This window comes from Colias eurytheme, chromosome 7 (assembly GCF_061535395.1).
Source record: "Colias eurytheme isolate Ceu_HAF_F1 chromosome 7, ilColEury1 Martin Lab GWU primary, whole genome shotgun sequence".
Classification (NCBI taxonomy): Eukaryota; Metazoa; Arthropoda; class Insecta; order Lepidoptera; family Pieridae; genus Colias; species Colias eurytheme.
This window is the reverse complement of record NC_142986.1, coordinates 4,152,327-4,169,305: the sequence shown is the minus strand read 5'-3', so window position 1 is coordinate 4,169,305 and position 16,979 is coordinate 4,152,327. Positions and strand designations below refer to the sequence as shown.

Below are 16,979 nucleotides of genomic sequence, written 5' to 3'. Positions count from 1 at the left end.
TACAGTGACGTTGTGACTATGATAAGTATCGATTTGTTTATTAAAAACAAAAAAAACTTATCGCCTAAATTACTTACTGATAAGAATTCCACTCCAAGCCTTCATTTGTTGAATACAATATGCGTCTAGTTTCGCCTCTTGATTTAAAATATTTTACGGCAACCAGAACACCTCCGTGGTCGCCGTAGTTAAAGAAATAATAGTCCTTCAGAATCCTTTTCCATGTGAGACCAGCGTCTCGACTTATGTATACTCCAGGAATGCCTTTAAGTGATTTCCCAATAACTCCTGTTGCCATAATAATGCCGGGAGCCGATTTAGAACTCATTATGCTGGCGGATCTAAAATTAACATTTTGATAATTAACCAAATGCAGAAATAAGCACATTTGATAAACGCCACACAAATCTGCCTCTGTGAATTAACCACACATTAACTACAACCACAAATAAGAAAAACATTGTCAAAATTAATAAAATCAAAGAAGCAGATTTATGGGACCCTGTTTAATACCATTTGAGTTTCAATGAATTCACATATTGCACACATTATCCACATTCAATTGCACACCCTTCGACAAACATTTAAAGAATCATAAATATAAAAATTTGTGTATGAACAAACTTCATATATTTTGATAGTGCCCACGTAAGCTGTAATCTTACAATTGCTAGATCTGTAACGTGATCGCATAGTGGCAATAAATGCTGAATTTCCTATAGGTACTGCCCATGAAGCATCACACAAAAAAAAATCTCATAACTAAACAGAAACCGCACGCATCTATCCATATTTCGAAAACGTGCAATGAGGTGAAATAATTTGAATGATTGATGATTTGCAAAATGAAAAAAGCAACCCACTTAAAAGTCTTGCAAACCCATAAAAACCTATGTTAAACATAGAAACCCTAACAAAATGCAAACATATAATAAGCATTCTCTATAACACTCTGTTTTACCTCATATCATTATTTATGATATTTCCGGGTGGGCTGTAAAAAATTTAGGTACTTTTAGGTTGTATTTTTACTATATAAAATCAATTTACATGTGAGTTCAATCTGTTTTTATTTAATTTGGACTTATAAATGGTTTAATTTGAATGGTTTTAATGGTAAAACTTGTATCTACTCTAATATTATTTTTAAATATATATTTTCGTCTGATTTTCCTAGAAAATTGTTGTCATATGTTTTAAATATAAAAAATTTAAACGATTGCCCCATGATTTTATATTTATTCTCCGATTACACTTAATATACGTCACAAAGAAACAAAAATGTAAATAAGTATCGCGTTCAGGTGATATTTTTTATTATCACAAGAATTCGATAACCCTTTGTCATTTGTTGTCGACAGAATTATCAAAAGAATCCTAATTATTTATCAACGATTTCTATACAGCTCATCAATTGTTATAATTGAGTAGTACCTACTTAGTAGTGCCTTATTTGATAACTTATAACGCCTGAAATATAACTTTATACATAGGTAAATATAATTAACTTCCCGTCTTGATTTCATAGTTCTTTAGAACACTGGTTTTAAATTAAAATTACAAGGTTATCGCGCATCTCGAATACACCTAACATTAAAACATATTGCTTTAATGTTTTATAGGTCGAAAAGTCAACATAAAGACATTAAATGCTTGTCTATAAAGTCATAATAAAATAGTTATTTATAATTTTTTATCGGTTTAATACTTTTTTATTACTAGTGTTTGCATTTAAAGAGAAAGAAGAAATTAAGTATATATGAGGTTAACAACAATTATTTACCCAAAATAGTAATAAATTACATTATATAATACAATGAATCAGTTAAGCAAAGATAAAGCAAATAGTACAGATAAAACAAATCCGTTAATACGACTATTTCAACACCAAAACGAAACATATCCAAAAAGACGAAACACGATTTTTGTTTATCGCATTAATATAATCAAATTAAAGAATAATTTGAAGCTAAGTTTACAAACACATCCAAAAAGGAAATAGAAAAATAGACTTTAAGGATATACTTTTAAAGTATAAAATTAAATGAAGTTAAGTATCCATTACCCCATTAGGAATATGAGATGAGATTAAATAGAGTTGATTGAATTATCCTCACCTTGTAACTGGATACAGTTGACTGAATTTCTGACATAAGTGTAGACTGCACGAGTTCTCAATGTGGCAATTGAGAGGTTTACCTGAAACAATTAATATACCTATTTAGTTGTACCTAAGTATTTAGTTTTAAACTAAAAAAAAGTAATTAACCCTTAAAGCTTTTCTGTCACTTTTTTAGTACATGTACTTATTGCCGTGTAAATCTTGAACGTTCCAAAAAATCTAGAAAATTGACTACGTTGGAGAAAGTACGATAACAATCCTTTATTTTTCTCCTACATGCCAATTATAGAGAACATTTGATTCGTGTGCTAGGTGACTGTTGAATTTACGGATTTCCGGAATTAGTGATGGTTTGTGTTTCTGGTTAATAATAGCTTTTATGAAATAGTTTCCGTGTTTGATTTCTATTGATTTAACTTTCAGGTGAGATAAACTGTTGTTTTTGCTCTAAAGATTATGAAATATTCAAATAATTCTATGACAAAATATCCGAAATATAGCTGGTCCGTTTTTTGGGACAGTGCCGTAGATACAGGTAACTAAGAACCATTAGGCATGTCCCAAGAAACGGACGTTGCCATGATTCGTACTTTAATAAAATATGTATCACTTTTATGGGATTTTCTTGCTTTAGAGTCTTTAATTATATGTAGAATTATTTTTAATTAAGTTCAAAATGACGAATATAATCTAAGATCAGTTAAATCCGTTGGGTCTACAATAGAACCGGGAGTTCCTCGACCCCCATTTCGTCTAAATGTCCTAATCATCGGCCAAATATCACTTCACATTTAGAAAAACCATTATTATTAGTATTCAATGAAACCAAAGGTTGCTTGACACGAAATAATAAATGTTATTTAACATTCCACACAACTAAATAGTGTGATTGAGCTCGAGAGGGCTCAATTATCATTTGTTAGGTATTTAGTTAAAATTGAAGAATTTTTTGTTATAATAGATAGTGAAAATACTGTGATACAATAAAACAATAAAATGCTATTTGAAATCGTTTTCAATTGTGTTATATTAAGTGAATATTTATTTTTTTCATTCTCATTTTATAAGCTGTATGACAGCGTTGTCCGTTTTTTGAGACAGCAATGAAGACGGGGTTCTTGGCAAAGGCCGTTTTAACGGACATCCTGAAAAACCTACTTACAGAAAATTTGTTTTATTTTTTTCTCTACTATAGTATTTTTTAATCAATAACTATCACTAAAATCAATTCAGGTCATATCTGGGTACATTATTTCAGGGCTTGCCGTGTTAAGGGTTAAACTGTGTATATGAAAGGTAATGGACGAATTATGTAGATAAAAAAGTATAAATGATAAAAGATTAAAAAATTGGACGTCTCCTATCTTGATTTTGTGCATGAATGAAACGTGTGTGCCGAGCACTCATGTCAGAAGTGAAACTTCTTTGGCAAGTTTCAAAAATACAAAATCGCGTCACCTCAATGTTACTCTCAACCTTGAAATGTTACTCTCAACGCGCCTAAATAAGATTCACTTCAAAAATAAGTTTATTCAAACTTTCATCAGTATAAGTATACCATTGTATAATAACCACTGAACCCCTACCCGGGTTTAAGAGGCAATTATAAAGAATGTAGACACTATTTTTGGCCAAATTTCACGCGAAAACAATAACGATTGCGTGATTAAGTGCCAACCTTTAAAATCATTTTAGTATAGTCAAAGAAGCAACTTTTAAGACGGGTAAGACGTTGATTTTCTGTGAATGTATTATAACGTGACGATATATTATAAATTATTTGAAATAATTTGAATTTGAATTATGCAAAATATACCAAATAAAACCTCTCGACTTATGCAACATTAATTATGTATAAATTAAATTTCTATTCAATTACTGCAGTCGTTAAGCCGCACAATAATTCAGGTGTTTATTATGATTACTTTAACGTTTTTTAATGGCTTATCTATAAGAATAAATGTTTGTGTAAGCTAATGATAGTTTAAATACATGTAACATATAAAATCTATGTTTTAATAAATACGCACATAATGTGATTTTTTATCATAAACTAACTAACAAATCCAGATGCCACTTTAAAGACGGATTTCACTAAAACATAAGTGAGGAATCAATTAAAAAAACCTTTGATAACAAAACAACAAAATAAACAATTATATAAATAGAACGATTGTCGTCATTATCTATATCTTCTTCTTCTTTTATATATAAAAATGAATCGCAAAATGTGTTGGTAAGCGCATAACTCGAGAACAACTGAACCGATTTCGATAATTCTTTTTTTATTATATTCCTTGAAGTACGAGGATGGTTCTTATGTAGAGAAAACGTAAACATGTACCACGGGCGAAGCCGGGGCGGACCGCTAGTCTATTAATAAAAATGAAACCTGTTTTCCTTGGTCACGGCATCACGCGTGAACGGGTGGACTGATTTCGATAATTCTTTTTTTATTATATTCCTTGAAGTACAAGGATGGTTCTTATGTAGAGAAAACGTAAATATGTACGGGCGAGGCCGGGGTGGACCGCTAGTAGTTTATAAATAAACGATTGAACTGACAATATTATGTAGAGCTAGGTACGATTAGAATGTACTTTTTTCAATTATCTTTTTCTTGGAATGTTATTATTGCCGTCGCCTCTAATGTATTTTCCTCCTAACCATCATCCTTAATACGATTTATATCTGTACTAACATTTTTAATGCGAAATTCTATCTATCTGTATTCTGTTATGCTTTCATGGCCAAACCATAGCTCACTGATTAGAATGACTGATGAAATTTTGAATAAAAATAGTTTATTAATGATAGTTTACACTTCTGTTTATTATTAATATATTATACTTAATTTTCCAAAAATCAACCCCCGAAATAAGAGATAACAGTTTTTGTCCATAGTTAAGTTTGTGGGTAAAACCACGGAGCACTAGCTGTGCTGTGTGTAAAACATATAATAATAAGAATTATATTTATTGCATTGTTTTGAAATCGCCACTGTGCAAAACATTACATCTGTTACTGCATAAATGAAACACAGTGAAAGCGAAAAAATTAGGCCGATACCGTAATTTGCTTATCATGTAAAACGTCACGCGACGCCACGGTGAAACTCTTCTTTTTTTCCAAGTTTTTAGTTTCAAATAATTTTATATATACTGTTTAGAAAAATAATATATGTAGTTAACGACACAGTTAATGATTTAGTAATCAGAGATAATTATTTAATTAAATAACTCAATGTTGCGAATATTTCTCATAAAAGTCTCAATGAAGCAAGTGAAAGTTATTTCTGTTGCGAATGGTTGCAGTGTTAAAATGATTGTTCCCGTAACAGTTTTCTGTAACTTACTTTTTAGAAGAATTAGCGCCGATGACGTTAAATGAATTCATATTGCTTATTAATAACTTCCGCATTTCTGCAAGTATTTATTTGCACTTTACTGACTTTTGTATTTATTTATTTGTTTCGTATATACATAAGACAAGTTTTCTGGTAAAGCTGTTTTGCATCGACTCAATCTCAAAAAACGAATTGACAAAAACTTACACCGTAAAAAACTCACACCGTATCAATGCTCATTATTACAACGTCTCATCCATACATAATACTCACCGTTTTCATCTTCAGCTGGCGGTGTGATAGGTGACCAAGTGACACCGTGGTCAAACGTGATCAGGGATATTAAGTGTTCGGGTTCTACACTCTCAACCAATGACTTTGAATTCACTTTCGATGCAATGTATATCCCTTTAAGGCCTTCTACGCGATATAGGTCCGTGAATGGATCTTCTGTTACGTCCCTAGAATAAATAAATACTACTATTGCATTTGTAAAATATGTAGATAAATATTAAATAATAATTGGTAATCAACAACAGTATTAACTATCTTGAACTTTTAGTTTTAAAAGCGTTTTTATTTAAATAACAAATGAAATATAGATGATATTATATTGTGTGTACATTTTTTGACCATAATTAACTAATAAAATGTAATATTTCGGTAAACATTTTAAATGTGGCATTGTTCAATACCCTTAAACATTTTCCTGTTTACATGCTGTACTAGGTAATGTTCATTAGATGAATAATAATTATTTAAATTTGCATTACATTTTGTAAACATTATTCTTTCAAGAAAAACTGAACAAAGTGTTTATCATAAACAGAGGCTATGAATTTCTTATAAAATGGCTTATTTGTTTACAAAAGAAACAAATTTTCGTAAGCGTACAATTAAGAAATGAAAAATAATTCTTACTCTAGCCAGCTATGCTTCCAGTTGCCTTCAGGGAAATAGCACAAAATCTGTTTGAGACTCAGCACAAAGTTGTATTTCGTGAAGTTCCTGCTTATTTCCGAAACGTATAAGTTAGTTACGCTCTCCGTGTGCATGACAGAGACAAATATACGTTTGTCAGTTACGTCTGCGATGTGGAACTTTTTAAGATCCAGCTCGGTTTGGAAATCTGCTCTGTAGAAGGGACCTCTTTGGTAGGAAATGTATAGATCCACATTGTTCTTCTGAAACAAAATCATAAGTTATAATTTCTGTGTAGCATTAGCACAGTGTACTGAGAAACATTTTGAATGTTAAGTGCACTTGTGGTTTTATATGTTTCGCGATCAAATTGAACTAAATTAGTGACACTGTTTTCGGCTTTTAAAAATGTTTCAAGATTGAAATGAAAGTTAATTATTCCAAAATCATGGAATTTTGTCGTTAGGGATTTACCTAAAAATTAAAAGAGCATATTATATAGAGTTTAATGTCGGCTTTTCTCTATAGAAATTACTTTCTCGACTGATGGTAAATGGGAAAATTTATGATATGACGACTAAAAATGCTAGAAAATGTCTTGTCTACAGAATCTTTTAAATACAGATAAAATATTAAATAAACTAAACTATAAGAAAATATTATAATCTTCGTGATATTTGTTATGGCATCGAAGATAAGCGTGTGTTCATTATTTACGGAATACACAGAGTATAATAAGATAAATTTTCAATCAGGTGGTTAAATATTTATAAACAAACAAGATACACAATTAACACATGTGTAGCACAACTTAGGTTATAGACCGGTCAGAGACCTTGCGCACGCTAATGGAACACTTAAATATATTAATACTGCTGTACCTACTTTACTGATCCATGTGATTATTCTGAAGAGATTCCCATTATAAACACTATCTAATGCTCTGTGTATTTGATTTAGGGCCGATTTTTCAATACTTGGATAAAACTTATCCGTCCAATAAAGTATTACACGATAATATTAAAATGTCACGTAAACTGTCAAATACGGACAATTAGAATACGTTTTTAAAATGGTAGTTTTATACATTATTCGACGAATAAGTTTTATCCAAGCATTGAAAAATCGGCCCTTATTTGATACAAACGTCAATCCTGCTGATAATTTTAATGATTCAATAAGTACTAATTGGTTTCCACTTAATATTCAAGTTTTTCTGACTAACGTAAATTATTTATAGAACAATAATTGTTTTAAATGAAAACAATAGCATTTAATGTTTACATGTCGTTCTTATAAAAACCAGGTAAACAAGATTAGTAATTCATAGATAAGATTTAATATCATGGTCATGTTTTTCTTTTTTCCTAATTTTTAATCTTCCGCTTTATTACAATTAATTTTAAAACGACTATAATTTTACTCGGCAGTTAAATAATATTCATTTATTTGTTACGGAGTTTGTACATGATATTGCATAATGCACAAGGGTTATATTATTATGTTTATGAGTTTTATCCTCAAACTCATATTATTATCAATATGAAGGCCATCAATATGCACTGTATTGTACGTATAAAATGCCTTAAAAATTTACAATGGTGATCATAACAATAAAGTATCTACTAACATGTGACTCACTTCGGTTTAGCAGTCACTATGAATCATGTGAATTTTACATTGCAAATAATATATTACAACAAAGAATTTTCAGACATAAGATAAATATTGTTTGCTTTACTTTATACTCATTACTAAAAAAAAATATCACATTGCATTTATTATCTTCCTGAATAGAAAGATTTTCATGGATCGTGGCTATTTTGAACGAATATAGTGTACATTATGGCAGATCAAAAGGAAAAAAACCCAGCGATTTCAGAAAGTGCGAAATCGCAATGAATTTAAAAGTTTTCCATACTGACGCAAATTCGTGTGAAAAAGATTTATATTTCTTATAATTCGTTTATATTTATTTTCATCGACTTGCAGTTTAACCTAGTGTTTGTAAGGCTTCGCTTGAGGAAAGCCTTTGTTACCAATTATACGTTTCAAGTTCGATATGATGTCGTAGGATAAAGAATAAAAACTATTCATAGAAAAGGTAGCGTATTTTGTATGAATCTATCCTGTATTGGCCGTTTAACGTTGAAGAAGATAAATTAAATAATATATCGTCATGGAATATAACCAAAAGCTTTCTTTTTCGTAATTTCGATTATAAATTCAAAATATTAATTGGTTTAAAATATTTATGCAACATGAAATAAATTTTAAATGCCACTATTTTTAATCTTCAACCTAATGAATTTACAACCGGTATATCTGACGACTATCTTGAAGTATTAATTGCTTGGTATACATGAAACATCAATTTATCTTTCCTGTATGAATTCCGTGTTTCTTATGTTTTACCACAAGGAAATCCATTAGCCGAAGCTATGATGGCGTAAAAAATATGAGGTCGCGTGATCATTAGCAGTGATATTTAATAATAATGAAAGTAACATTTACTGAAGCCGTAATATTATGGTCTTATAATAACAATAATCATTTGTGGAGAGTTGATATTATTTATTTGCTAATTCAAAGTATTTTCTTACTAAGTAACTGAAAAACTGTTTTATTCGTCCGAAAAAGATATCGCTCGATCAAAGTTTCGTAAATATACTTTATTAATTTTGAGTAAAATATATATCTGTTAGGCATCAAAAGAAACGAGGCTACAACAGTTATAGATTAATAATATGGGCTATGTTATTACAATCAGCATACGTATTCCAGTACATAATAGGTAAATGCTCTTAATTTTTATCATATTAATATTCCTTGATCCTCTACATTTCGGTTATGGTATAGGGTATGTATTAGTTATGTTTTCCTACTTGGAAGGACACATATCTAAGAGCAATAAAAATACCGATTAACCTATTACCTAGAACATACAATATAATCTGTGCTATTACTAAAACAATTATGATGAAGGAACTCAGATGGATATGACATTACTCCGTTCGGTCCATCAAGAGAGAATTCTCTAGACGTAACCAGTGTATCGTAAGCGGCATAAATTTGTGCCCATATTATTCACTTGAGCAACCACATCCTTGCCGAGTGGAAATTTAGTAACATCAGCTCAATTAAACCTCTAGTTATTTTATTATGTAATGCGTCTATTGTTTAAACGCATTGTGTAATAATAATTTAATGGTACATATTGTTGTTCGTTTGTCAGAGAAAGTTATGATTTTATTTGGTACTAGCGGTCCGCCCCGGCTTCGCCCGTGGTACATATTGACGTTTTCTCTACATAAAAACCACCCTCGTACTTCAAGGAATATAATAAAAAAAGAATTATCGAAATCGGTTCAGCCGTTCTCGAGTTATGCGCTTACCAACACATTTTGCGATTCATTTTTATATATAAGATTAATAAAGTTTTATAAATTAATATTTTATTTGACTATTCTTAACTACATCAGATGAATGCAGACTGAATGCTATAGTATTCCTGAGTTCCGGGTTATAGATATTCTTTTTTTTTAATTCTTTATCCCGGTTCTAAACAGACAGAGCGAAGGCGCGTCATTAGTTAACTACATCTAGACATACTACATCTAACTGATGTTGTATACCTGGACTTTATCAGTAATATATAATTTAATTATACAAAGTATTGGCTTAGTATCATATTATGTATGATAATAATTAATAATGTTGCATTTACAAAACAAATGTATGTTTACTAAACAGATATCTCGTTTCAGTAGCAACAATTTTGTTTAGCTTGTAATACTTGGAATTACAATATTATAATAAACTACAATCTAGGCGATTTTAATCTAGCTTCAAACTTTATTGGCGATAATAACTAAGAAGTGAATCATTATCACTAGTTTCTAGGTTCAATAATAACGAGCTGATATTTTTTAACTCAGGAATATTTTTAAGAAATACCTTTCCAATTTAATAGTATGTGTTAATAAGTTTATATTATTAACAATATCTATGAAGAAATCCAACATCAATAAACCTCATTTTACATTTTTAGATAAACTACATATTATTTTATATCCGTTACCGTAATAAAAACAAAGCTATTAGATAACTATTAATAAATATTAGTTTATCTAATTAACGATAATGTGGGTTATACCGGGGCGGAAAGTAGAAACCCTGCGGCAATGTACGCCCACTAAATAATCCTTAATCCCTAGAACCCTATCAGTAGTGAGAATTTTCCAAAAAGCTTATTCAAATTTATTGAAATAAGATATTAAATTAATATGTACCTTATTACAATTTATAATTTACAGAATATAATTATCAAGCTAGATATGTAAATTGCAACACAATTCGGAGATTTAAGGTTAATCCGTCGATTCCAAATACCAGAATTATATAATAGTTATAAGGAAAATTGGAACATATTTGTAAAAATTATTCATAATAATAGTATTTTCTTGTAAGTTTCCATCATGGGATGTCATCCGAAAAATATTATCCACTATGAGGCACCGCAGTACAATTCCTAACATCACAAGTATGACCTAAAGCGTCAACCTTTGAACCGAGAATACCTCATAATAAAACGATTGATATACAGCGGATGTGAATAATACATTTATCAGTGAGAGTGCAATCGTAATTGCTTACGCGATGCCGATACTGAGCTGAATATAAATTGAGACCTTGTGCTTGTGCCATTAATGTGCAGTTGTAACTGTGGTATGTTCAGAATCTAAATGATTCTGACCAGTAAATAAGTTATTTGTCATGTGTATTATTTCATCTAATACAAATCGAAGTAGGTGGTTTGTATGTAGTTTAACTTTTAATTCTTGTTCACAAAAATATATTTATGATTTAAGACAAACACAATATAAATTATACAAGTTTATATTATGTTGCTTATTACTTTCCAGCCTATTATGAACCAACATAAGATTGGTTTACGAAGACTAAAAGTAGCCTATCTGTTAATCCAAACTACAATGTATCCCTAAACAAAATATCGAGCGGACACGATCAGCTGTTTTACCGTGAAACAAACAACCGTCCCATCACAGTCTTGTTTATAAATTTAAGAAAGATAAGATAACTCAAGATAAAATACACACGTAGGTAAAGATTTACTTACATCGTCCGACTGTCTAGTCGCGAACATATAGTCGCCCTTTATCTGAAAGTCCTTAGCATCCGCGAAGAGTACTTCAGCGTGTCTCATGTCCGAGGGATCGTTGACCTTGAGCACAGTGCTACTGCTTCGCGGTTTCATACGTTCCACGTAGAATACTTTGGGCATCTCCGGGCCAGATGGCCAGAAGAACGTCTTCACGAAACTCTGAATTTGTTTGAACGTCTTGCCGCCGTCCACTGTTAGGTATAGCTGCAAAACGATTGAATATTGAAGAAATTTTATTTGTATTCCTATGCGCATAGATATAAGTGCGATGAGAAGAATCAATGTTAGCAGAGAGTTGCAAAAATATAACAAAAGCTAAAAATTGAGAATCTTTCGGCGTTTTGGGAACGGGTAAAGACGTTTTAAAAAACCTTATCTTCTTCATTTTTTTAAGTTGTCTAAAATAGATATCAATTCTTTACTCATAAACCGGTACGATGTCTCTGACTGGTAAACTATTTTTTGTTTTGAAATACGAAAAACTCGTTATGGAACTAAGTCGTGATTGATAAATTTAATTCGATTAAAAATACCCATTAATTATTATGCGAGTATAACCATAAACGTTCATTTTGTAACTTCAAAATATGTCCACTATGATGAAAAAGTTATGTAGTTTTTTCATCATAGTAGACATACTAGTTATAAATGAATAAAAACATGTAAATAAATATGCTACGAATTTAGAACCACTTTCGTTTAATCGTTTGTGAGATCTTCCAATTGGATAATTCCCATATATTTAAATGTTGCATTCAGTTTACAAAAATCCAGTTTTAATATGGGTTAAAAAGAAGATAGAAAGAGAATATTTACAATCATTATTATTTACCTTGACCTTCACATGTATAGTATAATTAAATTCAGTCATGTGAAGATAATTTTTGCATGTTATGTTACTGATTAGCACACATACATAATTATCTAAGGTTAGGAATTACACCACTCAAGGAAACATATGATTTGTGTGTGTACTTCATAATTATTTCTTTAATAAGCATAATATTTTAGATTTCCCAGTGATAGCTAACAATTAAAATGTGCAATTTGATAGTAATTTGCATTCTTGAATATAGTAATGACACAATATATAATATTAAAATTAAATATGTAAATACATTTAATAATTGAGGCAATTTACACCTATAACACATGAAAATGATATATTTTTTTAATAATAATTATTATCAATATCTCACAAACGTATTCACAAAAAAATGAATCACGCATATAAAGGCCCCTAATCTAGCATATCGTAAAATAGTAACACCAAAGAATACTCACATTCCTATTCTGGCTAGTTTTGTCCAATATAACAAATCTGACAGGAAACTCTTCATCAAAGACCAATTCGTTGGGATTGAAGGTCAGGTCCGTCCTATGAATGGTGTGCCCATTGTCATTGGTTGTGTATAACTTCTTGTTTGTTGAATCAATGAAGACGCACTGGAGAGAAATTTATGTGTAATGCAAGGGGAACATCTATTACTATACTTATTTTCTATTTACTAATATTATAAAGCTGAACAGTTTGTTTGTTTGAATGCGCTAATCTCAGGAACTACTTGTCTGATTTGAAATATACTTTTGGTGTTAGATAGCCCATTTATCGAGGAAGGCCATAGGCTTTACATCATCACACTAATACCAACAGGAGCGAAGCAATGCGGGTCAAACTAGTATTATATATTATAAAAAATGTATACATATAGCATTTATTCAACCTGATATATAAAAATATCTTAATTTGTTGTGAAGGTCATTCTTAAAAAAATGCATTTATAAGACTTATTATTGCAATTGAAGTGGTTTTAAAAATGTTGATTTAATTGTTGTCTATTCTTATTAGTGTTTTCCTTCTTAGAATTAAAGTAAATAAATTAAGTGTGCTATTAAAATAAATTACTGTATAAATAAAAACATTTCAATAAATGAACATCTGTGTGTTTGGCACCAAAACTGTGAAACCAATTATGATCAATTTTATCATAGACTTAGACAATCTTGGAAAGGTGTTACTTAATTAGTTTAAACTACATTTTAAGGCAAACAATTTCTTGAAGTCACCAATTTAAAAAATGCCAAATTTAGTGAATTTTAGTTGTTTACAAATTTTTATACAATATTGAATTATCATAACATATTCAAAGCATATTCAACTTCTATTTGTAGCAAAGAACTTGTAATAAGAGTTAAATTACACACTCATGTAAATTGCAACATTTGACCTTTTAATTTAAAAATATTCAAATTACAGTGTCTCTTATTTAAACATCCTGCAGTCTGTAACATGAATCTTTAATAACAAGGAGTCATATCACCTTTTTGTTATTATTAAATGATATGAGTTCAATGACCTGTTTACTTTTGAAGGAAAACACATCAATTAAATATTTTGACAGCTCTTTGTTTTGCCAACAAAGGACATCGGCCACTGCCCATACATACCAAGACCTGACTATGAAATGTCGCGACCATGATTAATATAGGGCTTAAATGGTTCGCCTAACCACCCTTAGCAATCCCACATTGCAAATATATTATTTGAAAGTGGTTGAGCTTAGAATTTTTACATAATTTGCCATTTTTGAGGTTATGGCTACGTATATAATGAATATGGTTTAGAGTTATACCTACAGCCATAACTAAATTCTAAGGGTGGACGACGTAGCCTATGTTATTTATTTGATTGATATATAAGCCAATACAACACAAATAATAAACAAAATCATGTTTTTCAGCTACGCGTCAGTCATGTCATGTGTCATCTAACCTTTGTGACTTGTGTCTATTATGCCGGTAAAAAATACGTTCCGTTTTACATATTTTAGGTATATTATTAAATGTATTTATGGCAAAAAATATTTTTTAAATCTATAAATTATATCTTTCTTACTGTTTTTGCTATTAAATATGATAGGTGAAATAAAACAAAGAAATATATATTATTATTCTAGTATTTTTTTAAACGTAATCGCTAATTAACTCCCGCTGCGCTATGAAAACGAAACGCATGACACATGTAAAAATGAAAGACGTTTGGATGCGTTCAAACAATGTTATGAATTTGAGTTTATTTATTAATAATACATAACATTTTCCCGGCCCGAAAAAAATAACTTAGACCCCGTTAGTAAAAGCACGCATAAATTACTATTTTTTGATACACCGATGATTAATGTTCGCATTCAGGTCATATGTGGCCATCCTCCTTTTCTATGTCCTTGATAAGTACTTTATACGTACATTCACATATTTCACAATGTGAGCACAATTAACAAAGAATTTAAAATGATTGAGTTTATTAAGAAAAACATGTCTCAAACATTTTGGATGGAGACTATAAAAGTGTATGCAATTAATTAGTTATTAAAACACAGGTGATTATGATAAAATTTCATAACAATTTCATAAGTTGCAAGCTGCTCCATTTAAACTCTATAAAGGTTTATTCCCTTTTACACAATATAGATAATATTATATTAAATACATGACAATCAATTCAGTTATTAAAATAAGGAAAACATACTTTAAAATTATAAAAAGTTTATTATTTAGAATTACATATTACATGGGACAATTTATTAGAATTAATACAATACTACATTACCCTAAATAAATTGCAAGCACTCTTTAGAAAGTATCAAAACAACTAGCTTTCACTTTCATCCACCAAAAATCTAACAATGTTAATATAACAGTGAAATTATATACAGAGTAACAATATACTTACAAATTCTGGGTACTTTGGGTGATTGAAGAATTTATCAAGTTGTGCATAGCCACTATCAGGCTCATCTCCAAGCCTGAAACTTTCAGTCTTGTTTGTGAAGTTCTTGCCATAGTCATATGAGATATAAAGAGCTGATGGAGAAATTGAACCCTTATTTCTAGGGCTGGAGTCTCTCGCCAGGCAAATGATCACATTAGAGCCTTCACCAACCCAATGCACCATTAGCTGCTGGTGACTATCATTGAGGTGAGTTGTCTAAAAATAAAGTGCATCATAACATCTCTTTATGTATAACTCGTTCAAAATAAATAAATAAGGAGACACACTAATGACAGAGAGAATATTTGGCGAAAGGATTGATTTTTCTATTTATAAACAAATGCACACTTCGTAAATAATTGATGAAGGTTACAACAACAAATGCTTTGTCATGTTCAGATAAAAATAGAAGAAAATAAAAGAACATAAACAAGAAATACATTGTCATTGTTGTGAAATAGAAAAAATAATCCTATTTACCGCCGGTACGCGTTAAAACAAACAGAAAGGGGAATGATTGAATTTAATAAGGAAATGGCATATTACCCATGTACTAATATTTTTTTCCAAAGGCGGTGGAGTTAAGGTTGCATCTCGTTTATTTCTTTCATGCACATTGCTATCCGCTTTTTCGTCGTTTCTATTTATTACAGTAAATTTACGAGAGGTATGCGGGTCTTCTGCCACGTACAATGTGTTTCCTGACGGAACATAATCACAACTCACAGCACTAGAAAATATATAAAGTATTGTTATAACACTAACATAACGTCCTAACACCCCAAACATTTTGTCATCACTAATAATTATGTATCGTCCGACCACGAATAGAATTTGATTAAAACTGCGCCAAGCGCCAAACGTATCACAAAACTACAAATTCACGATTAATTTGTCAAATTCAAACTGTCTTTACTGCTGACAGTGACAAGACAGAAATGGTAATATATTGCCATGTTAAAATGTATATTTATATTTATAACTAGCGGTCCGCCCCGGCTTCGCCCGTGGTACATGTTTACGTTTTCTCTACATAAGAACCATCCTCGTACTTCAAGGAATATAATAAAAAAAGAATTATCGAAATCGGTTCAGCCGTTCTCGAGTTATGCGCTTACCAACACATTTTGCGATTCATTTTTATATATAAGATTAAAACCTGTGGTCAACCTGTGGTAAATACCCTAAAATAAAATAAAAAATTTGAGTCATGGAGATTATATTTTTTAGTAAGTACTTGAAGTATAAAGTCCACGAATCACGATGTTTTCCTTCACCGTCCAAGCAGTGGTGATGCTATGAACATGCGCAGACAAATTAAAAAATCAATTTATGTGATTTATTTCCTGCACGCTCGCCTGGTCTCGGTTTACCTTGCCTCGCTCAACAGTGTTGTAGCAGAGCTGTGTTGAGTCAACACAGCTCTGCTATATTATACAGGGTGTAATCGTTAAGTGTGCACAGGCGATTATTCCGTAACATGTCCGTAACTATTACAGATATCAAAAAATGTTGTGTAGTTTTATGAAACCACGGTAAAAGTGAAACTGTTCGAACGGTTCCGAACACTGCTTTGTGTAGCGCATGTCGCGTGTCGGTCGGCTGCCGAGTAGGTACTTATACCTACTCGGCA

The 16,979-nt window shown here is 30.7% G+C and overlaps 1 protein-coding gene across 2 annotated transcripts in view; it reads right to left on the bottom strand.

Moving 5' to 3' along the window:
• The window catches only part of LOC149906984 (uncharacterized), a 30,729-nt gene extending 14,515 nt beyond the window's left edge, over positions 1–16,214 (bottom strand). Inside the window, exons 1-9 of one of the 2 annotated variants that reach the window (XM_090104034.1) lie at positions 15,893–16,214; positions 15,308–15,562; positions 12,859–13,020; positions 11,530–11,778; positions 6,390–6,652; positions 5,742–5,929; positions 2,118–2,199; positions 962–994; positions 78–341 (exon numbers count right to left, since the gene is read on the bottom strand). In XM_090104034.1, the coding sequence (XP_089960160.1) occupies positions 78–341; positions 962–994; positions 2,118–2,199; positions 5,742–5,929; positions 6,390–6,652; positions 11,530–11,778; positions 12,859–13,020; positions 15,308–15,562; positions 15,893–16,135 (1,739 nt within the window). In that variant the 5' untranslated portion in view covers positions 16,136–16,214. The remainder of the gene's footprint in view (positions 1–77; positions 342–961; positions 995–2,117; positions 2,200–5,741; positions 5,930–6,389; positions 6,653–11,529; positions 11,779–12,858; positions 13,021–15,307; positions 15,563–15,892) is intronic. The other variant, XM_090104035.1, reaches the window with a different exon arrangement.
• Positions 16,215–16,979: the final 765 nt, after the last annotated feature.